This window comes from Epinephelus lanceolatus, chromosome 6 (assembly GCF_041903045.1).
Source record: "Epinephelus lanceolatus isolate andai-2023 chromosome 6, ASM4190304v1, whole genome shotgun sequence".
Classification (NCBI taxonomy): domain Eukaryota; kingdom Metazoa; phylum Chordata; class Actinopteri; order Perciformes; family Serranidae; genus Epinephelus; species Epinephelus lanceolatus.
In genome coordinates, this window is record NC_135739.1 from 1,657,829 (window position 1) to 1,684,963 (window position 27,135).

Below are 27,135 nucleotides of genomic sequence, written 5' to 3' on the forward strand. Positions count from 1 at the left end.
TCACTCAGTATATCTAAATAATAACGAAGTGGTGACTTAGTATCTGATACATGAGTTAGTTTCCCTGATTAATTAAATATTATCTCAAAATAGTGACTTAGTATGTCAGATTAGCGACTTAAAAGTCCTAAGTATTTCGAAATGACGACTCTTTTCAAAAAATCACTTAGTATCTTATTAATGACTCAGAGTAAGAACCTTTCTTTAAAATACCCACTATTGCAAAAATAGTTACTCAGTATCTCAGAACAACGACTCAGTATCTTAAAATAATGACGAACTTGTCAAACTGATGACACGTCTCAACATAATGAGAAACTCAGATGAGTTAGTGAGTCAGAATTTTAGATAATGACTCTTTTATCATTTTGTGATACTGAGTCATTATTTGGAGAGAGTCTCTTGTAACGACCTGCAGGATCATTTTCATGTCTTCACACTGGCAGAAAGAGGCTTCCACATTGTTCCGACAGGATTAACGTGGGCAATAAAATATTAGACAGTTCAGGACATTGTAACCATGGTGAAATGTCAGGATATTATGGTCTGTGATGGACAGGACAAAGACAGAAGCCTCCACAGATGGAGTCAAAACTCACCTCCCTCTCCTCGTCACACCTCGGTGAAATGTGAACACACAGACAGGAAACACACATTTTTAGATTGTGTGTGACTTACACTTTCAGGATTTCATTATCTCTGATGTCCATCCAGAATAAACGTCCATAAATCCACTTAGACATCATATAAAAAGAGGCAGCAGGACTTGCCTGAGAGTCATCATGTTAGTAAGTTTCCTTCAGTATCACAGTGATCCAGTGACAGCTGTTGGAACATCTGCTGCAAACAGGAGCTGCTCACACTTCATTCAGCAAACTTTAAACGGAGACAGTTTTACTAAACAGAAACAAATTCAGGCCAAAAAAACATGGAGCATTATCTATGGGAAAAAGGAATGAGACTTTTACATCTGGAACATGAAATAATTCCTCCCACTTTCACACTCTATGTCCTGATAATTTTATTTTTGCAGTTGAAGCAGTCGTACTTTTCCACAGGAATCTCCTTCAAAGAGAAGCTCAGTCTACTCATTATTCATTTATTGTGCTCTGACTAAAAGATCTCTCTGTGTCTTCTATAAATCGTACCAAACGACAGGAAGCTTCTGAGGAAATGATCGAGAAATGATGTAAAATAAAGTGCAACCTCAGCTGGTTTTTGGCAGCGCCTCTGACTGAGTGCTGTGTGAAGGCAAACCAAAGCTGCAGGGTTTCCATTGAGGTTTCAGACAGTGGCACAAACACATCGCTGCTCATCATCATTAAAACAACAACAACAAAATACATCATTAATTTCCAGCAAAATCAAAAAAAATAAATTAAGGTTCATCTACAAATAAAAGTACCAAAAATTAAGACAGTAATTATGACAAAAGAAAGGCTGAACATAAAGTATTTTGCACTTGATTGATATGTTTAAAGTACAGGATCTGTTCTCCGTTCTGACGCCTACAGCTGCTGCTAAATACTTCAGTTACACATCTAAATATCTGAACAGAGTACTGCGGTATCAGACGAGACGTTAGCAAAACTCTGCAAACACACAACTATCTTCATGTTGTAAAATTTAAGATTACAAGCAACAGTCTGACATGCTGGTAAATCCTCTTGTTCTCTGTCTAAACTAAGAAGTTCATTTTGCATTTCATCGAATCTCAATCCCTAAGTTGAGGAGTTCACGCCAAAGGGCTGAAAACCGTTTTGTTTTTCTGCGAATTTATTTATTTCTTCAGAAATGTTTTCTCAAATTCCCGTGAGATGGTACATCGTCAACAGTTTTCTCTAATGATTGAAAGCTGCAAATGCTGCCCAAGAAATATGAAGCCAATCAGCCTGATGGTGGCGCTGTAACTAAGGCCATAAAGTTTAATTTAGGAAAGGCCACGCCCATCACATCGTAAATCAGATTGACTTGAAATTTGTCAGACATGTCCAGCTCAATGCGCTCTACAACAAAGCCTCAAGGACCGCTAGGCTCCGCCTGACATGATTTCCCGCAATTGTTAATTTTTTGAAAAACACATTTTTGACGGCTCCTCTTAAACCGTGCAAGTACCTGAAATATACCCTGAAATTTTCATTCCACCACTAGGGGGCGTAACACATGTAATACAGTGGTGTGGCATTACACAAAGGCTATGAATCAGAGAAAGTTTCTCCAAACATCACAAAACTTGCAGGATATGCTTCGTTATAGTGTTCGACAACGTGTGTAAAATCATTTTGAAATCAGTCAACAGGCTGCGCTGCCAGTTTCAGCTGCACTGACCTGGAGCAAAATTTGACCATAAATCGATGACGGTTTGTTCAAATAACTTAAAATGTCCCCAACATGTTTCTGCAGCTGACCGACAGGAAGCGACAGTGTTGCCACAGAGGAGCGTGGCCCGGCACAGATTTGATTGTAAATCGTTGCGCGTCTGTCCGATCATCATAAAACCTGTTGGTTATTTTTAATGCAGACGTCATAAAATGTCGCAGTTTTAACGGCCCATGCTAGCTTAACCCCAGAAACGCTGACTGCGGCTGTTTGTTTGTACTTCTATGTGTAAGTACCAAAGGACCAAAAGATTAAATTGAGACGTGTGATCAACGTTTGTTAGCTGAGAAGGGAGAGGTGGGTATCTGTCTCTTGAAGGAGCGAGGCTAACAGTTTCCACCAGCTTCCAGTGTTTTCGCTAAGCTACGCTAACCAAACCCTGCAGACGTCAGAGAACAAGAGTTTTACTGAACGTCCATCTGTTGCTTTTTTTCCACGCTGCTTCTAGAAAGCCTTTAATTATTCTAAATCTCCATGGAGTCACGTTTTCATAGTTTTTCTCTCCATGGTAACAATCATGTGGAAGACACTGTATCTGTTGCCGGGGGCGACAGGGGGTCTCCAAGCCCACCAAGTCCTGAGAGTCATCTCCACGGAGACACGTGAGTATTTAACATTTATATGATGTTATGTGTCAGTATGTGAGTCATGACGGGAAGAAAAATGTGTGCGTGAGGAATTAAATGTTTATTAAGGGACTGTTCTTTATTCATCAGAGGAGGGGAGGGGGTGTGACTTCATTGCTTTTTTCTTTTTCTTTTGTTTGCTTTTTATATTTTGATCCTCCCCAAAGCTCCAAATATTTTTCCTTGAGCCTCCCTGAGTGACTGGAGGAAAACGCTCGACCCTCTCTCCACCATTAATGACTTTTAAAACTCACCCTTTGATGTTTGAAAGTTAAAAGTTGAAGATGAAATCCTGGAGATGAAAAAAGTCTCAGTTTTTCACTCCTGTCCTGCAAATGATTTATTTTTGGCCAAATTTGAAATGAGACGTAAAGAAAGTGATTTGGATGAAATATCAGTATTTTAAGCTCTGATTCTGTTATTTGTTTATTTTCATTTTTCTGATGGAAGCATTTGTCACATATGATGACGAACAGTCCCTAAAAATTCTAAGATAAACTTCAGGAAACATTTGTATTAAAAGTAACTACAAAAAAACAAGTTTTTCTATGCTGAAAAAACATTTTAGTGTTGTTTGTTACATGTTTATTTATGGCTCATTGTTTTCAGTTTCTACACATTCTGACTTCCATTAATCGTCCCTCCAGGAGTTTGCAGGCTCTTTCAGATTCTCACCTCCTGAAATGTCTGATTTCGTGGTTGCTCCTCTGAAAAAATTGCGACGCATATTGCGATGTTTGTACCCTTTTTTTTTCCACAATGAAATTGCAAAAAGGACCGTCCTGAAAGGCCGTCCCTGTGAGAGCCTCCTCCTGTTCTCTCTTCCCGGTTAGCACAAGCTAACACAGTAATATATGATGTCATCCCTACTCGTTATATTTTGACGCTCGGGCAGAGGACTCGCAGCAACGGTAAAACATCCGACACTGAAACAACTCGACTTGACTCGACTCACATTAATAACCGTTGGGTAACATTAGCCGTGTGATGCTAACAGTTAGCTCTGCCACTGTGCTTGTGAGGTTTTACCCATTTTAAATAATCAAATTTTTGGTAAAGTTGCAGCGATTGGACAAAATTGTAAAGTCACACAGAAGTCACAGGGATTGGTTAAATTTGTGGTTTTATTCTTGTGATTGTGACAGGACTGAGATCAAATCAGATCAGGACGTACTCAAAACTAGTTTTTAGCCAGATTTGTGTTATTGATGGTTTATTCCAACTTTTTCCCATTGTCTAACGTTCAAACTAGAACAAGCCTTCATTGATTTTATCTTCAAATAAACACCAGTAAACACCTAGTTGTTCTTTTTTTTTTTTTTTTTTTTTAAGTAAAGACTGAAAACAATGACCATAAGGGATGATCCACGCCACGATGACCACGAGTGGACTTTCCTACCTTTTCCTAATTCTACATTTTTGTGACTGGCGATATTACAAAGAAATAATTTAATCAAACTGAAATTCAGTTTACCATTTATGAGCCCACAACATACGAGAAAAATAAAAATTTAAAACGCTGTTGCTAATTCGGTGTTTGAAAATGGCCAAAATTTAGTGCCAATTTAAAAATGAAAAGTCCCTTTTTGATGACCAGCTGTTTATACGTAACAGCTGTTTCTTTAATGGAGAATAAAAACCAGATGTCGATGAGGTCTGAAACGATCAGTCGCGTTACAGTTTACACACTCACCTCTCCGGTGGTTTTCACGTATATAGTAACTGCTACACGGTGGCTAACAGCTAACCAGCCTTTTACCACAGCGAAGATGCTAAGCTAACGTAAGCAGCAGTGTCAGAGAACACATCTTTTCACCAACAATACTTCCCTTTTGTTCCTCTGGATTATAAACATGAAAACAAACCTCTGTGCTGTCTGTGTGTGTCCGACTGTATTAACTAGTGCAGGCTGGATTTAAACGTCACGCCTTCGTGACTCCATATTGATTGTTTTTAGATGATATTCTGAATTGATAGTTTGTCTAGTAACAGAGTTTCTCAATCTCTTCTGGTTCGTGAAGACACGTTTACTCTGTCAGATATCTCTATTTCTGAAACACCAGCAGGAATATGAAACACGTTGACAACTGTTGGACAGATCTGACATTTTGACATTCATGTTCCCCAGATGATGAATCCTGCTGACTTTAGCGATCCTCGTGTCACTGTGAGGTCGACGATTGTTGTTCAAGTATCTCAACAACTGATGGAGTGCCTTTAGATTTAGTTCAGATATTCACATTCCTCACAAGCTAAACTGTACTTAATTTAAGGGCTACGACTAATTGTAACCTTTGACCTTCGACAACAAAATTCTGGTCAGTTTATCCTTGAGTCCAAGTGGACGTTTGTGCCAAATCTGAAGAAATTCCCTCAAGGCATAACTGGGATATCGCAATGACCAGAATGCAACAGATGAAGTCACAACTGCAACAACCTTTGACCTATGACCCCCGAAATCTAATCAGTTCATTGTTGAGTCCAAGTGGACGTTTGTGCCAAATCTGAAGCAATTCCCTGAAGGTGCACTCGGGATGTCATGTTCACAAGAATGGGACAGACGGACAACCTGAAAATATAACGCCTCCAGCTACGGCTGTAGATTATCAAAAACATATGATCACCAATAACCACCAAATATTTACGTTTAATTTATTTCGACTAATCAATTCTTTGATTAAATGTTTTGATTCTAAAAACTTTGATAAATGTTTATAAGGTCACCACCATAATGTGTCCAAATAATTTACTTTTTGAACAAATACCTGCAAATTTCTCCTTTTTGTGTTTAGTGCCAATTAGCTAACATTAGCATTATTTAACGAAGCCTGTGAACATGATAAACATTAGACTGAAAGTCAATGGGAAGTTGTGAGTTGGTTCCAGGCAGCAAAAACTGGGGTGAAGACATGAGTTGAAAATTAGTTTTATTCCTACTGTTCAGGCCACAGCACAGCTTTTTTTCGTCCAGAATTTTCGAATGTTTAAAAATAAATATGACCTCACGTTGTGTCAATCATGTTTGCACACTGACTCCGAAAAATTAAAAAAAAAATTGCATTTTTATGCTGGTGACAGCTGTGGTCGGAAGCATTATGTTTTTAGGTTGTCCGTACGTCTGTACGTACCTAAATATGAACAGCTGTACATCTGTTCATTCCATCCTTATGGACACGATATCTCAAAAATGCCTCAAGGGACTTTCTTCAGATTTGGCACAAATGTCCACTTGGACTCAACGATGAACTGATCAGACTTTAATGGTCAAAGGTCACTGTGACCTTGCATCTATTTGATTCTTGTGAACATGGAATCTGAAAAACACCTTGAGGGAATTTTTGGATATTTGTCTCCAACGTCCACTTGGACTCAACGATTAACTGATTCATTTTTAGAGGTCATAGGTCAAAGGTCAAGGTCACTGTGTACCTTGTCTGTCTCATTCTCATAAATGCGATATCTTAAGAACACCGTGTGGGAACTTCTTCAAATTTGGCACAAATGTTCACTTGGACAAAACAATGAACTGATTGGATTTCGGAGATCAGAGGTCAAACTTTACTGGTGCGCAAAGGCATACAAATAGAGCGCGTTAATTCTAATTTCACATCTGTCAAAGCCTTTAGAGAGTAAACCTAAGCCAAGAAGCAGAGAAGGAAACGCTGCGTTACCTGCGGAACACATTCATCCATCCAAGACAGAAACAGGGCGCACAGTATCATTACATAACTGAGACAGGTCAGATAGTAATACTCAGGTGGCTGGTGATGATGATGATGATGATGAAGGGGATGTGGACTGCTCACAGACAGAGGGGAGGACAGCTCAGCCCCGTCAGCCGTGAAGCCAAATATAAGACACGGGGAGAGAGTAGAGACAGACAGGGAGGTTCCTCCCATTGTGCTGCAATTCTTCACTAAAAATAGAATATTCTGAAAATACTTCACAACTGTGACGACACAAAAAGAGACAAAGAAGACGAATGTCCGGAGGAAATTTTACCATAATATGCACATTGGATTTGTGTCTTGTGTACGGGGAAGGGTTTTTCAAAATATTTAAAAACCATCATCTGGGGAGCAAAAATATGAGCTGCTGCAGCAGGGATGATGTGTTTTTTATTGGCTGATGTGGAAGTTAGCGTCACCCTGGTTCCCTCGTCAAAATGTCAACGGGATTTTTCCATTAGATTTTGGATATCTGCAGAAAAAAAGCTCTGTGACAAACGTTTATGATACAGGTTTTGTTCAGTGTGATGATCTCCACTAACAAACACCATAACCTGAAATAAAAATCAAACATTTGGGTTCAAGCAAGCTACACCAGGGTCACATGACTAAAACGCTGCCTCCACAACGAGGCTGTAAAGCTGCGCTCGACATGATGACGTTTTATAGACTTGTTTAGCCACTTGTTAGCTATCGCCTTTTTTGAGACACATAAAAGCTTCTAAATTACTGAGTGGGGTGTTACTGATGTATTTTATGTCATAGAATTAAACGTCTCTTCAGCTCGTGTTAACCACAGACCTTATTTCAGACATCCAGCCAAAAACACAATCTCAAAAAACCCACTGATGTTGTGACGAGGGAACAGGAAGTGCTAAAATTCTAACTCATTCCTGCAGCACGTCCAGTAGTTGTTGAGATACCACAATCAGCTGAGCAGTCAAGATCTTTATCCTTAATCATCATCCTCAGATTTTATCACGACCACAGCTACGTATCAGGTGAGCTCACCTGAGGCCCCGCCCCCCGGGTTGAGAAACTCTGCTTCAGATATTAAAGTGGCCATGCTGCGAAGAGTTTCACTGGCATCAGTGTGTACTGGTTTCACCCCACAGGAAGTGTGTGTGTGTGTGTGTGTGTGTGTGTGTGCGCGCACCGTCTGATGCTGTTTCTTTTTCTTTTTTTTTTTGCATGTTGGGAAGTTCACGATGATTTGTAGTCCAAGAGTCAAAGTGTGTGAAATCACAGGAATCTCAGTTCATGTGTGTGTGTGTGTGTGTGTGTGCATGCAGGTATGTGTGTGTTATGACAGGACGTCCAGTGTGACGGTTCCTCTCTGTTTCTTCAGGATGGCAACCGCCTGCTCGTGCGTCGCTCCCTGCAGACTCTCTCCGTTCACTGACAGGATCTGGTCGCCTCGCTTTAGACGCCCGTCCACCGCCGCCGCACCCTGAAACACACGCCATCTGAGTCCACTCTCAAGTCTGTTTAGCTCAGCCATCAACATTCATCAAGAACAAAAGTTATGATCACAGCTCTGATTATGCTAAACTTCATGTTGTAAAACTACGGACTGAAAGTGACGGCCTGAGATCAAAATAAATCAGCAACTGATCCTCTTTAGTTCTTCACAGTTACTGTGCAGAAGAGGGCTAACAATGCTAGCTAATGTTAGCAAGATGGGTCACTGCTACCAGAATTTGTTATGGATGGTTCATCAGCCGACGTTGATATGACATGTTTTAATTGACCTATGGCTAAGCCCCGCCCTCAAACGCGATGAGCCAATCACAGTGCGTATAGCCATTCCCATACACTGGGACATTCTCTGCCTGGACGTCCATTGAAATGCATCACAGAAAGTCAGTTTTGTTCAGTTTTATGAACTTTTTCTGAGATTTGAAGTTTAAAAATGGTCAAACGGTGTGCATGGGGTACATGCAACTCTGACACAAGGTATCCTGAGAGGCTGGGCGACCAGGTGTATTTTTTACACTCTAAACCACATCTCAACCGAGAAAAGTGTCTCCTTTGGATAAAGTTGTGTGGTAACGTTAGACCACAACATCAACTCAACGTGAATAAGATTAACAATGATGTCTACATCTGTTCTAAGGTAAGTCAACATTGTGTTTGAGGCAACATATTGTCACTTTGCTGGAAAGAAATATAAAGTTATCTTTAACATCTCTAGCTAACGTTAGCTAAAGTTAGCCTAACGTTAGCTCCTAGCTGCGTTGTTCATCATGTCACCTTGTTTACTGGGAGTTCATTAGCCTATTTTGTTCTAGTTTTGTACTTTGGTGATCGTACATCATTGTTAGCTGTTGTCCAAAGGGCTCTAGTTAAGCTAACGTTAACTTCTGGAGCTTAGCTTCATTAACTTATCTGTAATGGCAGAGATAACAAAGGTTGGCAAACGTTATGCTGAATGATTCAGTGTAAATACTGTAGCACCAAACTAACGGAGAGACACTCTTGGTAAAGATGGTAAAAAGGCCGTTATCCTTTTCTCATATTCTGAGCCAAAAACCTTAACTTCAGTGGCACTTTAACTTGTTGTCTTTGATGGTGACGGCAACCAGATGCGGTTCACAAGCGTACACTGTGACCTGTAAATTTTGGCTTGTAATTTAAGCTTTTCATCGACCTTCTCAACAATAAAATGATGAATATATCCCTCCAATGCGTAGTTTAGGCCCTTTTGGTTACTTCTCAATGACATCTGATCGTTATGTCTCCAAAAATCATCAGTTGCCTCCTGTGAAATGCCGTGTACTGTGACACCTGCCATAGCGCCGCTCACTGAATGTTGATAGTTTGTCCGAGTGAGTGGAGGGGGTGTGGCTTAGCCATAGGTCAACTGTATGACAGCAATGACGTCATTAACGGCGCCGAGAAAATGACCTGAGTGTCTGAGAGTTTTTTCATGCTGCAGATGAGCTCAGTGTGTAGTGCTCTACATACAGCTCCCTATGGAGGGGTGAATGAGTGAATGATTTCAGACACAGCCTGTGTGTTTGGAAGTGATGCTACAGATGTTTCCTAGCAACCGATTTACACTTTACTGAAGTTTTTTTTTTCTCCTAGATCCAGCCTGTTTTAGTAAATGACTGGTTAACACTGGTCACTGAGAAGTGAGGAGGAACTTTATGTTCAGACTCTTTCTGTGAGAGTTCTCATATGGATATCAGGCTCATGTCTGTGTAAAATCCAGACCTGGTTAGGTTAGCTTAGCTTAGTATAAAGACTTGACTCAGGTGCAAACAGCTAGCCTGGCTCTGACCTTGCTGAAGACGGTCTTGACGTAGATGGGCAGGTCTCCATGTGGACTGCCGAATCCTCCCACGATGCTGAAGCCAAGTCCCTCGGAGCCTTTCTCCAGACTGATGCTGCGGGGCTGCGGGCCCCTGAGGACGAGGAGGAGGGGGATCAGATACACCTGTCGTTATGTGTGTGTGTGTGTGTGTGTGTGTGTGTGTGTGTGTGTGTACTCACTCTGGCTCCACTGTGTGTGTGTCAGTGTTGGCTGACAGACTGGAGCTGCTGGACAAACTCTCCACCTGAGTGGCGATGGCACTGATGTTGGTGTCCGCTACCACCTGATGCACGCACACACACACACGCACACACACACACAGCATATCAGCTGATTTAACTGAACTGAATTTATGAAATTTAAAGGGAACCTCCACTGATTGTAGGAGTCAGACTGAGCATGTGCTGTACACAGGATCCAGCTTTTAACTATGTGTTCGTGTGCACATGATGGCTGCCTTGCGCCTGCTCTGAGCGTTGGTTGTGCACGAAATGAACACTACTCTTCTGCAGTACACACACAAAGGGTGGTGGAGGCAGTGTGAGAAACAAACATGCAGGGATCTTATGTTCCATCTACGATGGTGCTGCTGTTGCGTCTTCTGCAGTGATCTGAGAACTAACTAGTAACCTCGTGTCGTCACATCTGCTGGTGTCGCTGTGTTTATTGTTGACATCATGCAAATCCGTCAGAGTTATCAGTGTGCCCTCTCGTGGATACTCCAGGAACACAGTTAGTACGAAGGCAAGTATGTGAACAGTTCGTTTGCAACACAACCAGTTGTCTGAGAGAACACATGGTTAATAACAAATACATTTCAGGCCTCTATGTCCACAGGAAATGATTCAGAAGCATCGCTTCTTCAGCAGTACAATGTAGTTTGTGTTGTTTTGTTGCCATGTTGTTGTGTTTACAGCATAAATACACCACTACAGCTCAGGTCAATGCTAATATATGCTTTACCCAGTTTAATTACTGGAGGACAAACGTCTTCTATCTGAATCTGCTCAACAGGCTGCAGACTTTCCTGTTTTTAATCTGTCTCACAGGTCAAACTGCTTTATGGAAGTGTTTTATTAAACTACTGCAGTATGAACATCAATCTAATTATCTTTTTCTTACAGAACGTCAGTATGTTTCTAAATATGTTTAAAACACAAATAATAAATGAAAAAAGTGTGAAACATTGACCAGGTTAGGTCTGCTGCATCAGTTACCATGGTGATTTAGCCAAGTTAAAAAGTACCACCTTAGTAGGACGGAAAACTCTGGCTTTAGACTCAACATACGTCACTGAGCCACTGATCTCACTTCGTGGTACAGCCCTCAGATTTACTGTTTTCTCACAGTTCACTTCCTAAAACTTTCACATCATGAAAGATTTAAACCATGCCGTCCCTTCACGGAGACGCAGAATAATCTGAGCTTCAGAAATCTGTGTTTAATCTGTTGCTCACAAATTCAACTATATTAACACTGATGGAACAACTTTATCAACAAAACTAAAGTCCAGCTCAGACCAAAGAGTCACGATGAGACAAACAACTACTGTCAACGCTCTGTTCTGCAACGTTGTAAAAAGCTGCTGGTTCACAGGAAGTGACCACCATGAGACGGTGTATCATCTCTAGTCAACGACTCTCTGTGCTTCTGATCTGTAACGTTGACAGGAAGTGACCGCCATGAGACGGCGTATCATCTCTAGTCAACAACTCTGTGTGCTTCTGATCTGTAACGTCGACAGGAAGTGACCGCCATGAGACGGTGTATCATCTCTACTCAACAACTCTCTGTGCTTCTGATCTGTAACGTCAACAGGAAGTGACCGCCATGAGACGGCGTATCATCTCTAGTCAACAACTCTCTGTGCTTCTGATCTGTAACGTCGACAGGAAGTGACCACCATGAGACGGCGTATCATCTCTAGTCAACGACTCTCTGTGCTTTGTTCTGATTTGCAGCTTTTCAGACTTATTTTGTGGCTGAATATAATTTGTAGCTTCTTAAACTCTGAATGAGGATAGTGATAGTGAGATACTGGCTACAGTGATGAAACAAAACCAGCATCAGATGGACTGTATTCATAATCAATACACCACAATAATATAAATAACCAGCCACACATACTGTGGCAATCCACCATCTGACACCGGCACATCGTGAGGACAGAAACAGAGGGCTCGGTGGGGATGGAGCACCGTCTGTGGTCATTTTGACTTGACCAGCGGATTTCACTACAAGCTGATTGGCTGTTGAAACAGGTGACGTGCTTTAAAACCAGCTGCCGGCCATTTGACCAGCTGAGTGTCAGGTGACACCATCAGCCGGCTTGAGTCAAGCTCAGACCGGCCAGTTCACACCGCTGACACTTTTCTCTGTGACGTTCTGAAACTGTTTTTGTCTCGTCAACAATCTTTGGTCTGAACTGGACTTAACAAACAGAAGTTAGCAAAGTAAAGCAGAGAGCCAGGTAAAACACCTGCCTGTGTGACAGACAGACAGACAGACAGACAGACCTGTCTCAGAGCCTTTGGACAAACAGCCAGATATCAACTCAGTCTGTTATCAGAGTCTCTGTGCTGCAGGCTGAAGGAGCTTCATTAGTTCTGCTGCTATCACACACACAACAGTCAACCTGCTGGACCACACACACACACACGCACACAGCAGAGGCAGTGAGAACACAGTGGCGTCAGTGTTACCTGCAGGCTGATGTTTCCATAGCTGTTCTTCAGCATGGTGACGACCTCGCTGTGTGACAGACCGTCCACAGACTGACTGTTAATACTGACGATCCTGTCGCCCACCTGAACACACACACACACACACACACACACATTCTTATTTCATCCGTGGTGTCATTGGGTGTCATGTAATCCCACACAGGATGGATCATTATAACAGTCTGAAAACACACGTCTACACGAACACAGACATTTTTAAAGACAGATATTTTCCCACTCCATTTTTAAAAAACACCTCTGTAAATACTGCTTTTGTTTTAAAAACATCTGTACACTCTGCAACTCAAAAACGACTCTAAACACTGGCCTGTGTCAGCTGTCCTCTGCAGTCTCCTCTTGTTGCAAATAAAGGGCACAGCCTATAATTATCGTTTTCAAAACGACATCTAGAGATCTCATCACTGTTGATTCCCTTTCGATATAATGACCGAGGTGGTACGAGTGATGCTCTGGACATGCAACACTTTTCCTTCCAGTCCTCATCAACAACAATCCTAGTCTGGAAATTGTCTGACCATCTGTTGGTTCGAACGGGTCAGATCCAAAACCGCTGTTCCTGGCGGACCAGATAACACTGGGTGCAGCACACACCTCTGTTCGTCCGTGAGGTGGTGCTGTAGTGCTGAGGTTACATGTGAAGGATTCTTTAGACCAAGCAGTCCTGACAAAACATTACAAACATTAGTCCGGCATTGTTGTTGTTTCTGGAGCATGCTCATTACACAAATCACTGACATGCAAGAATTACGGAGATCATCGTTGTGATCTTTGTTTTACATGTCCAATAATCTGCATCTTTAAATGCATTTTCAAAAATCTCTGTTTTAGTGACCTAACACTCTGTTTGCATCAGACAAAAAGTAGAAGAAAATATCCATCCATCCATTTTCATCCAGGGCCGGGTCACGGAGGCAGCAGGCTGAGCAAAGCACCCCAGACGTCCTTCTCCTCAGCAACACTTTCCAGCTCCTCCTGGAGGACCCCAAGGTGTTCCCAGGCCAGATGAGATATATAATCCCTCCAGTGTGTTCTGGGTCTGCCCCGGGGCCTCCTACCAGTGGGACGTGTCCAAAACACCTCTAACAGGAGGCGCCCAGGAGGATCCTGATCAGATGCTGAACCACCTCAACATGAAGGAGCAGCGGCTCTACTCCGAGCTCCCTCCAGATGTCTGACTCCTCCCCCTATCTCTAAGGCTGAGCCCAGACACCCTACAGAGGAAACTCATTTCAGACGCTTGTATCTGTGATCTCATTCTTTCAGTCACTACCCAGAGCTCATGACCATAGGTGAGGGTTGGGACGGAGATGGACCAGGAAATGGAAAGCTTTGGCTTCTGGCTCAGCTCCCTCTGAACCATGATGGTCCGGCGCAGCGCCCACATCACTGCAGAAGCCGCACAAAACCGCTGATCCATCTCACGCTCCATTCTACCCTCACTGTGAACAAAACCCTGAGATACTTGAACTCCCTTGCGAGGCAGTAACTCTCTCCCAAAAACAAGAAAATATCTGTTTTATTAAAAATATCTGTACACGTGTAGACGGGACCTTAATCTACCTTGAGACGGTGCGTCTTGGCAGCGACTCCATTGGCCTGAATCATGGCGATGAAGATGGGGATGTCACCCAGCGGGCTGCCCTTCCCTCCGGCTATACTCACCCCAAGGGAGTCACTGACACCCTGAGGGGGGACAGATGGAGGAAACAAAGACGTTATAGTGAAGACTCTCTTCAGGGGACGCCTGAGAGAAAATGAAGCCTCATTTTCTAACTTCCTACTGAATGGTTCTTAACTCCATGATGGAGGAGAAGCTCCTGGACCAACTGGTGGTACTCCCCATGATCCAGCCTCTTTTTTAGGGTCTCATTTACCCACACAGATCTCTGTTTATCACACACAAAACCCACAACAGCTACAGGAGAAGGCTCCGCCCAGTCACAGCTGCAGACGAGCACATTGCTTACATCATCACAGAGACCTCTCTGTCAGATGAGACCACGACACACCTCCACTGGAGCAGTCAGTCAAACTCAGAAGGTGATGTACGTGTTATATTAAGTGTTAAAGCAGCTGTGCGGAACGTTTTACCATTAATAAAACCGTCCCTAGTTCGTATCACCCCCCCTTGAAGATCCATATATTTATTTGAACCCAACAGAGACAAAAAAGCCTTTCTCTATAATATAGAATACGGCACCCGGAGGCGGAAGTAAGTCTGCACGCCCGCAGCAGCCCACAGCCATTAAACCACAGAAGAAGAAGGAGCCGTGTTTACAAGTAGAATTTAAGAAACAGGCTAAATGACATGTAGTAGGGAGTAGTGAATGATTTCAGACACATTGCACACTCTTGTACAGTAGGTGGTGGTATGCACCTGGAAGTTGTTTACGATCCGCCAATAAATTGAGAGAAGAAGAAGAGCCGTGTTTACAGAGAGTGTTCTTTGAGTAAGCGGCACGCAACGGGCATTGCTGAACACAACAGTTTTACCAGATGTATCTATAAGGGCTTGGTTGTACTTTTGATGTCATGGCGGATAAAGAAGGAGCACCATCTAAAAGAAAAAGAACAGAAGAACAGAAGAAGGCTAAACAGGACAGTGACAGGACTCGAGTCCAAACGCGTGTAAACCTCGGTCGGGCATTCACCAAGTGCAGAGAGCTGAGAGATTTGAAAGGTTTTAAAACTGATCCCGAGTTGGCCCTTTTCCTAATCGACAGGTATGTATTTTTTGTTTTTATTTAGAGAATATACCGCAACTTGTTAGACATTGTTTCACTTCAATATATGACAACATGGATGTTATAAGCAAGCTAAATGTAACGTTAGCTGATGTGAGCCGCTTTTGTCTAGTAACGTTACAACAAACGCCACAAAATTATCTGTGACTGTGACCATGAACACAAACATACAGCAGGCAGTTGTCCTCAGTTTATAAGAAATTAGAGCTACACCAGAACATTTATGATTTTCCTCTCGCTCTCCAAAACAAATGCATGCGGTAAGTGCCGGCTGCAGTTGAGATTTTACGAATGAAGCCGAATGCCGGCTGCAGTCGGAATTTTACGACACCAGGCTGTGGGTGTCATCCCACTTTGACCAAAGGGGGCGCTATAATCAACAAAATCTGCGTACTGTAATTTGAAATCATGACAAGCAACATTTGTGTGCATTCCTTATTTAAACACGAGCATGACGAGCAGTCAGAATCAGGTGTAGATTTTTTTAGCATCTACGAAAAAGATCGGAGCTACTAACATGTTGATGAATGCTGAAATACACGTAAATTTCCTTCTGCCAACAGTTTACACACAAATTCGTTCTCCTCACGTTTCATGAATGAGACCTAGTGTGTGCTCTCTGCTACATATATACATTTACATTTACCCTCATGATCTCCACCGTACGGATGCCAGCATCGACGCCTGCACACACACACACACACAAAGAAAAAGAGAAAAAATAACATTTAACCAGCCAGAGATTAAAACTGAAGTGTGTCTATAAACATCACATCTTATATCATATTACATTATATAATATTATGGTCTGTAATGCCATGAAAAAACATGCAACACTGACATTTTGGTGAAGCTGCACCTTAAACAAAGTTTTTTTCTGACTTCTTAAAACACACGGAAAACTTATTAGAAAATTAATTGATGAATTAAACAATTAAACTTTTAAAACCAAATTAAAAGACCTTAAAGCAGTGGTTCCCAACTGATGGGTCACGGTCCAAAAGTGGGTCATGGGTTCATTCTGAAGGCACAGAGCTTTTATTTTGAAGGGCCGTTTCCTGCCATAGAGTGAGTGACTAGCTTGACAACATGGTCAAACGCAGGTATGACGCTGAATGTATTAAACTGTGTGGACCTTGAACTAATGACTGAGGAGGAATCTGGACCCTGTGGCTGCACCTGTTGGGAACCGCTGCTTTAAACAGTTGCTGTTGAATAGCATGAGAGCGAGCCATAAATATAAACCTTCATGTGGCCTCAACTGACATGAAAATTCAATCTGGTATACTTTTATTTTAACCCTTTAACACTATTAACTATTTAGAAAACCCATTAGAAACCTGTAATAATCCATTAACTGACCTCACCTCTGGACTCAACTCTTTAATGCCTACAGCACTGCTACCACACAGACACACAGACACACAGACACACACACACACACACACACACACAGTAACTGAACGCTTCAACACACAAACTCAGGCTTAAATGATCCGTAGTAACGTCTCAGCTTTTTTTTAAACAGTTAAAGAAACTCTTAAATCCAAACAGGAAGTGCAGAACTCTTCATATACGACAGCTCCTGATGAGCTCAAACATGCAGGAAGTTGACTCAACCTGTGCTGTTAGAGGAGGAAGTGATGTCACTGCTGGACTTGGTGTTGTTGTTGTTGAGGGGCGCGGGGCTGGTGGAGGTCGGGAGGTCTGAGGTCACGACGTCACATGATGTTGAGGTGTGTTTGAGGGGCGGAGCCACAACACCTGAGCTGTTCCCGCTCACATGACTCATCTGAGACAAAGACAGAGACACGTTCTGTTAATTTGTTGATGTCGTCTGTTTACAAATAAACAGCTTGTTTGTTTTGTCATTTTCTGCGTCACAGTATCTGATTATAAAAACATTTGTGCGCACAAGTTCTTGTTGACTCTGGCATGTTTACAGTGGGAATCACCAGAGGCTCCACGATACGATATTACTGCGACTTTTAACGTGTTGCGATAAAATATATAGCATTATATATTGTGATTTATTACCTGATGTCAGCTGCAGATTATGTTCCTAAAAGAAAACTTTAGAGAAGCCGGCTGATGGTGTCACCTGACACTCAGCTGGTCAAATTACAGGCGGCTGGTTTTAAAGCACGTATTCTGTTTCTGTTTCAACAGCCAATCAGCTAATGACTGCAGACGGTGTGTTGGCGCTGGTTATTTATATTATTGTGGCGTATTGATTATGAATACAGTCCATCTGATGCTGGTTTTGTTTCATCACTGTAGCCAGTATCTCACTATCACTATCCTCATTCAGATTTTAAGAAGCTACAAATTATATTCAGCCACAAAATAAGTCTGAAAAGATGCAAATCAGAACGAAGCACACAGAGTTGTTGACTAGAGATGATACGCCGTCTCATGGCGGTCACTTCCTGTCAACGTTACAGATCAGAAGCACAGAGAGTTGTTGACTAGAGATGATACGCCGTCTCATGGTGGTCACTTCCTGTGAGCCAGCAGATTTTTACAACATTACAGAACGGAGCGTTGACAGTAGTTGTTTGTTTCAACTCATCTCGTTGTGAACCTGAACTGGACTTCAAACTGAAGCTGAACCCTCAAACAGCTCCATAAAGAGGTGAGGACCAAACGACATGGTCGTACGCTCTAGGTTCAAAATCAAACTGGTTCTCACAAAGACACACACACACACACCTGGCTTCCTTGTGAGTTGCGTCTGGATGAGATCCAGGATGCAGGTTTGAGTCGTCCGAGTTCCAACAGGACCGGACCCCGAGCACACTGCAGGACACACACACACACACACATTACAGAGCTTACACACTTGCTTTAGTTTCAGGTTTGTGTACAAACACACGGTAAAGACCACGAAGAGGTTCAGTTTATCAGATTGTATTCCAGATGCACCGATTTATTGGCTGCACATCGCTATCTGCTGATATTCTCCATCCACCGGCCTGTCCGCAAATCTCCCAACCCAGAGGGGGCACTCCTCCAGTTGGAGCTGTATGCTCCAGAGAACCATGACCTCAGATTTGGAGGTGCTGACTCTCATCCTGACCGCTTCACACTCCGCTGCAAACCGCCCCAGGTCATGCTGGAGGTCACAGTGTGATGAAGCCAACAGAACCACATCATCTGCGAAAAGCAGAGATGCAATTCTGAGGTCCCTAAACTGTAGCAGCGACCCCGGTACCCTGTACTCCCGCAGTACCCCAAACAAGACCCCCGAAGGACGCGGTCATGAGTCTTCTTCATGTCTACACAGCACGATGGACAAATTATAGAGCCGGTCAACTGTTCTTTAAAACAGCTCAGTTATTTTTTATAACGAGATTTTTTTTGTTTCTATGGCAAAAAGGGGGAATAAATAACAACAAAAACAAAATAAACAACAACAGTGACAAAACATCTGTATCAGCCCAGAATTGAACGAGTGCTCCGCCCCCCTAGAACGTGCTGTAAAGGTGTGTGTTTTACCTTCAGTATGGCGGCAACGGTTTCCTGGGAGGCGTGTCTCGTGTCTTCTCCGTTGACCGACAGGATCTGATCTCCCTGCATCAGACGACCGTCCAGCTCAGCGGCGCCCCCTCTGACCACATCAGAGATAAACACACCACTGCCACTCCTAACACACACACACACACACACACACACACACACAGTAAAAGTGTTGACATCATCACATAAAGCACAAAGAGTAAAAGTACTCGTTATGCGCTCACAAATTGTTGCTAAGTCAAAGTATAAAGAAACAAAAGGATGGAGGTACTGAAGTCATTCAAAACTGCACCAAAGTACAGAACTTGTGTAAATGTACAAGTGAATGATTTTAACAAACAACACACAGTATTGTGAAGATGTGTGCGAGTGTGTGTTTTAAGGCGGACCTCTTCCCGACGATGCTGAGTCCCAGCCCTCTGCCGCTCCTCTTCTGCAGTTCCACCTTAAAGACGTCCAGGTTCTCTTCGTCTCTGTACTGAGCCTCGTCCCTCAGCACCATCAGACGAACCTTCGCCGGCGTCTGACGCAGGGCAGCGATGGCTTCCTCGTGTGACGCCCCGCGGAGGTCCACCCCGTTCACCTGGAGAGTGGAAATACTCCGTTACAAGCCATTACATGCACACAGGATTGGTGAAAACCTCAAGCGTCTGCGATGTAACGTCTCACAGGACTTTGTGGAGACATTTCTGAGGAAGAAAAAAATCTCACAAAAACTGTAGAGTTTCAGTCCTCTGGGCTCAAACCACTGATTACTGTTTTATAATTATTGATGCATTTATGTGTTGATCAGTTTCATGTTGCAGCTGGTAAAGGTGGAGCTCATTTTAATGACTCTGTGTAGTTTCATCTATAACAATAACAATAAAATGGAAATACTCAAAGTACAACAAACTTAAAATTGTAATAAAGGGCAGTACTTGAGTAGATCAGTGTTTGTCCAGCAGAGGGAGACATTGATCAGTCTGTGATTTAATCGACTGATTTTAAAGCAGAAACTCATCGTTTACCATCCATCTATCAAAATACTGCAGTTTGAGTATCATCAGTACTGTTAGTGCTAACATTAATATTAGTAGGTTAATGAGCAACAGTCTTAGTACCTGTAGTGTCCAGATTTACTGTGAGCATCAACTGAATATTAAAACAGCAATGAACAGTTGTACTGAGGAACAGAGTAGTTTAACTGCAGTGCTGTTGTGCAATAAAGATTATAGACTCTTCTACTGTTAGTGAACAGTGTGATGTTTTTTGGTGGGCGGGGCTTAGCTGGAGGCAAAACAGTTCTCCACAGACATTAGCTAGCGCTAGCTAACAAGTTGTGTTGTCTTGTTTTAGACGATGGAGGAAGATGATGTGAGTGGTGCGTTCAGAAACACTCATTGTGAGTGTGGGAGCGCACTCTGACACAAACTGGAGCGTTGATAAATTGGGAGCGCTGTCTGAATGTAGCGTTGGGTTATCCAGAGCAGCGCACTCTCAGAGTGGCAGAGCGCACTCTGGACACTCTGTCTGTGGAGACGGAGCAGCAGAGCGCCGAGCGGAGTGAATGTGTGATTAACTTAACCGTTGGTTCATTCATGTAGAAATATAACGCTGCGTTTCTTCCACCAACAGGGCTCTCATTTTAGTGTAGAGCGTCAGACTGAATTTACCAACGCACCATGTCAGGTCACTCACTCTCCGGGACCGCCAGTGTTACTGGAATAAGTAAACACTGACCAACGGGACCAGACTGGCCGACCCGTATGCTCTCACTCAGTGGATGGATGATGTCACAGGAAGCCAATCTTACAAAGGAGGACCACACTTGTTTGTTTTGCTATGGAAGCTAACGTTAGCTAATGTGCTAAAAAGTTAGCGTTGCAGAGAAATCCAATATTCCTCTTAATCCCTCCCCAGTTTCTGATGAGGTGGACATGATAACCCTTAATACACATAACCTTATTCATCCCTACAACAGGAAATACTTTTTCCCTAACCTGATATGAAGTGTGCGCTGCACATGTGAGCATTTTTGATGATGGCCTCCGTCCAGTCCTTTGGTCTTATCACATTTAACCATAGTTGTCTTTGTTTTTGTTGACGGGCAGTGGCGGCTGGTTTTGAGCCATGACTCCTTCTATTCTGGCTCCCAATAACACAACAAGACCACAAGAGTCACCAAGCCAAATTCCTTGTATGTGAAAACATACTTGGCAATAAAACCGATTCTGATTCTGATTTTAAGACTCCTATGTAGCCCACAGCTAATACTGTGATGTCATTGTGACATCGACCCTGAAAGGGTCTATAGTCTTAGTAACAGTATCAGCAGTGACAGTTCACAGTAATAATGGAGGTACAGAACAGATGACTCAGGAGTATTCACAGTACTACCATCAGTACTGCAGGACAGCGTACCTCGAGTATCTGGTCTCCGGCCCACAGGCGTCCGTCTCTGGCTGCAGCTCCTTCTTCATAAACCTCATGGATCACAATGGCGTCCTGAGACACAGAGAGACAGACAGAAATCTATAAAGTCTTACTCTGGTGATGTTTGACACTCGTCTTCTAATGTTCAGACTCGACCCAACACTACATGGATCTTCTGACTTGTACTGTGTATCTCCAGCTTCTTCCTCTGTTGTTGTTTAAAACACATCAGTGAGCCACACTGTGACACTGAGTCACATGTTCCTTCATTGTTACTGTTATTTCCAGCTAAGAAACTGAAGTCCATCCTCTGTCACGATGACCTGAATACTGTAACCACCACATTAATCTCCTCAAGCTTCAACTGCTGCAGCTCTGTGTACCTGGGTGTCGACCGGTCGTCTTTGTCTCGCCTGCAGCTGATGCAGAACGCTGCAGCCAGACTCCTCACTGCATTACACCAGTGCTAGCATCCCTGCAGTGGCTTCCTGTCAAATCCAGGATTGATTTTAAGGTTCTTTAAAAAACAGATGAAAGAACCATAAAATCAATCCAGGATTGATTTTAAGGTTCTTTCATTTGTTTTTAAAGCCACACATGGGCTGCACCCCACACTGGTGAACTCCTGTAGTCCAACTCTTGACCTCTAAGGTCTCCAGATCAACGTCTTTAACCTGTCCCACAATCGAGGCTGGTGTTGCAGAGTTTTCAGTCAGCTGAAGTCTCTCAGTAAAAAGTGCGTTACAGTCGTCGAGTCGTCTTGAAATAAAGGTGCGAATCAATTTCTCGGCATCTTGTTCATTTAGAAATGGTGGCACCTTAGCGATGTTTCTGAGGAGGACAAATTATGTTTTGGTCACTTTGTAAATGTGGGACATGACACTTAGATCTGAATCAAGGATCACACCAAGACCTGTCACCTCAGGTTTAATCCAGGGGGTTAAATTCATCCGATTATTAAGCAGCACAAATCAATGACAGTAAACACCACCATGTGTTTGTGTGTGTGTGTGTGTGTGTGTGTGTGTGTTACCAGCTGTGTGTCTCTTCCTCCCACTATACTGAGTCCGAGTCCCGATCGACCTTTACAGATCTCCAGCAGCATCTCCTGACCAGGAACCACTGCACAGCATGATGGGTCTGAGGAGGAGGAGGAGGAGGAGGAGGAGGAAGGGTTAGTGTCCTCCCTAACTTCACATTATATTTTCTCCTGTTCGCTGCAGAGGCACACTCTCTCAACCTGTATGTTACGGAGGGATATGTATGATTTTATATTTTAGATGGAGACCAGTGAGATGTCTGTCACCACTGAGGTCTGGACTTGAACTTTGACCTCCAGCGGCTCGTTTTCTTAGTTGTTTCTGTGACCTCAGTGACATCATTATAAGTTCCCCCGTGAATATCATGATGTGTCACTGCTTTGAAACCACGAAATTAAAGACATCGAGACTGAATCTATCTGGATCTCTGAGTGAAGCATCTTCAAACACGTCTGTGTCGATCAGAGGTCGTTAACGTGCAGCTCAGGATTTGACACAAAAAATTATATGGAAATGAATGAGACTTATTTTTCAGTATTTTTTTTTCATTTATCAGTGTTGTAGAGATAAAATGATTCTGACATCATCCAATTGCAAAAACATGGAGCACATACTGAATAAAGCTAGGCTAGATAGGGATTTCAAAATCAAACTAGAGCTACTGCCCCACAGTTGTATGACTCCACCCACCAGCCCACCCTGTGGTTGTATGACTCCGCCCACCCTGTGGTTGTATGACTCCGCCCACCCTGTGGTTGTATGACTCCTCCCACCAGTCCAGTGTCTTTGACAGTCTCCATCCATGTCAGTGAAAACATGGATGCTTCACACACAGAAGATCTATACAATCAGCACAGTTTCAAGATTAGAGTCACCAATTCAGTATCTGACCAAATGTCTCCCCTTCTGTTCCTGAGATATGACGTTAAAACATGATGATGTCACAGTCAAGCTGACCTTTGACCTTTTGACCTTCATTATTTTATCCTGTTAGACATTTGTGTCAAGTTTGGTCAGAACTAGTGAATGAATTCTTCAGTTATCAGTCAGTCAGTCAGTCAGTCAGTCGGTTTGTCGGTTGGTAGCTAAGTAGGTAAGTAGATAGGTCAGTAGGTTGGTAGTTAGGTCTGTAAGTAGGTAAGTAGGTAGGTGGGTAGGTACTTACCTACCCACCTACCTATCGACCGACCTGCCTATCTTCTTTTCTACCTACCTACCTACCTACCTACCTACCGATGGAATGACCGACCAACCTACCTACATACTTACTGACCTGTCTACCTACCTACCTACTGGCCAGTCTACTTACCTGCCAACCAACTGATCTACATACCTACCTACCAACTTACCTATCAACGACCTACCTACTCTCCTTCCTACCTACCTACAGGCGGATCTATTTACCTACTTACCAACCTACCTACCTACCAACGGACCGACCTACCTACATACATACTGACCTATCCACTTACCTACCAATCCACCTACCTTCCTACATACCTACCTACTTACCTACCCACCTACTTACCTACCTACCTAGCGATGACCGATCTACATACCTACCTACCTACCTACAGACGGATCTATTTACCTACTTACCAACCTACCAACAAGTAGGTAGGTTGGTTAATAGGTAAGGAGATCGGCCAGTAGTTAGGTAGATAGGTAGGTAAGTATGTATGTACAGTACAGGCCAAAAGTTTGGACACACCTTCTCATTCAATGCGTTTTCTTTATTTTCATGACTATTTACATTGTAGATTCTCACTGAAGGCATCAAAACTATGAATGAACACATGTGGAGTTATGTACTTAACAAAAAAAGGTGAAATAACTGAAAACATGTTTTATATTCTAGTTTCTTCAAAATAGCCACCCTTTGCTCTGATTACTGCTTTGCACACTCTTGGCATTCTCTCCATGAGCTTCAAGAGGTAGTCACCTGAAATGGTTTTCCAACAGTCTTGAAGGAGTTCCCAGAGGTGTTTAGCACTTGTTGGCCCCTTTGCCTTCACTCTGCGGTCCAGCTCACCCCAAACCATCTGGATTGGGTTCAGGTCCGGTGACTGTGGAGGCCAGGTCATCTGCCGCAGCACTCCATCACTCTCCTTCTTGGTCAAATAGCCCTTACACAGCCTGGAGGTGTGTTTGGGGTCATTGTCCTGTTGAAAAATAAATGATGGTCCAACTAAACGCAAACCGGATGGGATGGCATGTCGCTGCAGGATGCTGTGGTAGCCATGCTGGTTCAGTGTGCCTTCAATTTTGAATAAATCCCCAACAGTGTCACCAGCAAAACACCCCCACACCATCACACCTCCTCCTCCATGCTTCACAGTGGGAACCAGGCATGTGGAATCCATCCGTTCACCTTTTCTGCGTCTCACAAAGACACGGCAGTTGGAACCAAAGATCTCAAATTTGGACTCATCAGACCAAAGCACAGATTTCCACTGGTCTAATGTCCATTCCTTGTGTTTCTTGGCCCAAACAAATCTCTTCTGCTTGTTGCCTCTCCTTAGCAGTGGTTTCCTAGCAGCTATTTGACCATGAAGGCCTGATTGGCGCAGTCTCCTCTTAACACTTGTTCTAGAGATGGGTCTGCTGCTAGAACTCTGTGTGGCATTCATCTGGTCTCTGATCTGAGCTGCTGTTAACTTGCGATTTCTGAGGCTGGTGACTCGGATGAACTTATCCTCAGAAGCAGAGGTGACTCTTGGTCTTCCTTTCCTGGGTCGGTCCTCATGTGTGCCAGTTTGGTTGTAGCGCTTGATGGTTTTTGCGACTCCACTTGGGGACACATTTAAAGTTTTTGCAATTTTCCGGACTGACTGACCTTCATTTCTTAAAGTAATGATGGCCACTCGTTTTTCTTTAGTTAGCTGATTGGTTCTTGCCATAATATGAATTTTAACAGTTGTCCAATAGGGCTGTCGGCTGTGTATTAACCTGACTTCTGCACAACACAACTGATGGTCCCAACCCCATTGATAAAGCAAGAAATTCCACTAATTAACCCTGATAAGGCACACCTGTGAAGTGGAAACCATTTCAGGTGACTACCTCTTGAAGCTCATGGAGAGAATGCCAAGAGTGTGCAAAGCAGTAATCAGAGCAAAGGGTGGCTATTTTGAAGAAACTAGAATATAAAACATGTTTTCAGTTATTTCACCTTTTTTTGTTAAGTACATAACTCCACATGTGTTCATTCATAGTTTTGATGCCTTCAGTGAGAATCTACAATGTAAACAGTCATGAAAATAAAGAAAACGCATTGAATGAGAAGGTGTGTCCAAACTTTTGGCCTGTACTGTAAGTAGGTGGATACATATGACCTACCTAGCGACGACCTACCTACTGACGGATCTATTTACCTATTTACCAACCTACCTACCTACGGAATGACCGACCAACCTACCTACTGACCTAACTACCTACCTACCCATCAACCTACTTACCTTTCTACCGACTGACTGATACCTTGATAACTTGTAGACTGACGATACTTCACCGTTAGAGTCGATCAGAAAACTCCTTTTCAGTTCATCTGCAGATACGAACAGAGTATATGCGTCGGTTTCCATGGCAACCAGCCCGCCAGATTCCACCAGCTGAGCTTCCTGTCTCAGCAGTCGACCTCTGATGTTTTACCTCAGTAACAGTTCAAATACTCTGTGTGTGAGCACGTACCTCTGTTGGCGGTCTGTAGGTCGGGGCTGATCAGAGGAGGAGATGCTGCCGTCTGTTTACTGGAGCTGCTGGAGGACCTGCAGGACTGGACACACACACACACACACACACACACACACACACAGACAGATCAGATTTAAGTTATTGATCAGCTCAGTGAAGCAGCAGACGGATCAGTGTCAGCAGTGAACAGACGGACACACACTGACACTGAAGAAAGAAAACCACTGAAACATTAAATGTTTTTATTCCTGAAGAGAAACGATCACACTGATGTGAGACGTGAAAAATCAGGTACAAACACAGACTCTCTGGTGACAGGCGGGATCAGGTGAACGCATCATGGTGGGGGTTATAATCTGACTGTGTCATTGTCTCTCACATTACTTGTCTGATGATCTAAATTCAGTTTTTCTGTTGTTACCTGCTGCTCCAGAGACGCCTTCGGAGCCTGAAGCTCATTTTCTGGAGACTCTGCAACCTTCAGCCTCTGCAGGACACACACACACACACACACACACTATCACCAGCTGAGAACACAGGACAGATTTTTCCTGACGGTTAATCTAATTATTTCATTATCAAATTTAATTTTCTGCAGAGAACAAACAGAGAAAACGACTCAAACACAACAAACTTCTGGGAAATAATGAAGTTCTTCAGTAAAGTTAGTGAAAAGAGAAACTTCGGTATTTTGCAGTCTTGACTCCTCACAACCAGACACTGTCAATGTACGTCCTCTAACAGTGTTTGTTTTTGTCACTGACAGGCTCAGATCGATATTCTGAGTGTCTGACAACATATAGGATCCCTACAGAGATAGAGCTCCTTGTTAAAGAGTAAAATCTTTTTAGTTAAAGCAGAAACAGTCCTGAAATCATCACCATCACCAAACCCACCAGACTCCAGGGCTCAGTTATTCAGATGTAAC

At 43.1% G+C, this 27,135-nt stretch overlaps 1 protein-coding gene across 4 annotated transcripts in view; it reads right to left on the reverse strand.

Annotated features, from left to right (window-relative positions):
* Positions 1 to 1,004: 1,004 nt before the first annotated feature.
* Positions 1,005 to 27,135, reverse strand: part of patj (PATJ crumbs cell polarity complex component) — a 223,032-nt gene continuing 196,901 nt past the window's right edge. For 3 of the 4 annotated variants that reach the window (XM_078168435.1, XM_078168433.1, XM_078168434.1), the window contains 14 exons: positions 26,629 to 26,694; positions 26,205 to 26,289; positions 22,508 to 22,614; positions 21,463 to 21,546; positions 19,449 to 19,642; positions 19,039 to 19,186; positions 18,253 to 18,339; positions 17,161 to 17,332; positions 16,187 to 16,224; positions 14,357 to 14,479; positions 12,755 to 12,859; positions 10,232 to 10,335; positions 10,020 to 10,143; positions 1,005 to 8,183 (listed from right to left, as the gene is read on the reverse strand). In XM_078168435.1, coding sequence (XP_078024561.1) covers positions 8,037 to 8,183; positions 10,020 to 10,143; positions 10,232 to 10,335; positions 12,755 to 12,859; positions 14,357 to 14,479; positions 16,187 to 16,224; positions 17,161 to 17,332; positions 18,253 to 18,339; positions 19,039 to 19,186; positions 19,449 to 19,642; positions 21,463 to 21,546; positions 22,508 to 22,614; positions 26,205 to 26,289; positions 26,629 to 26,694 — 1,584 coding nt within the window. In that variant the 3' untranslated portion in view covers positions 1,005 to 8,036. The remainder of the gene's footprint in view (positions 8,184 to 10,019; positions 10,144 to 10,231; positions 10,336 to 12,754; positions 12,860 to 14,356; positions 14,480 to 16,186; positions 16,225 to 17,160; positions 17,333 to 18,252; positions 18,340 to 19,038; positions 19,187 to 19,448; positions 19,643 to 21,462; positions 21,547 to 22,507; positions 22,615 to 26,204; positions 26,290 to 26,628; positions 26,695 to 27,135) is intronic. The other variant, XM_033621590.2, reaches the window with a different exon arrangement.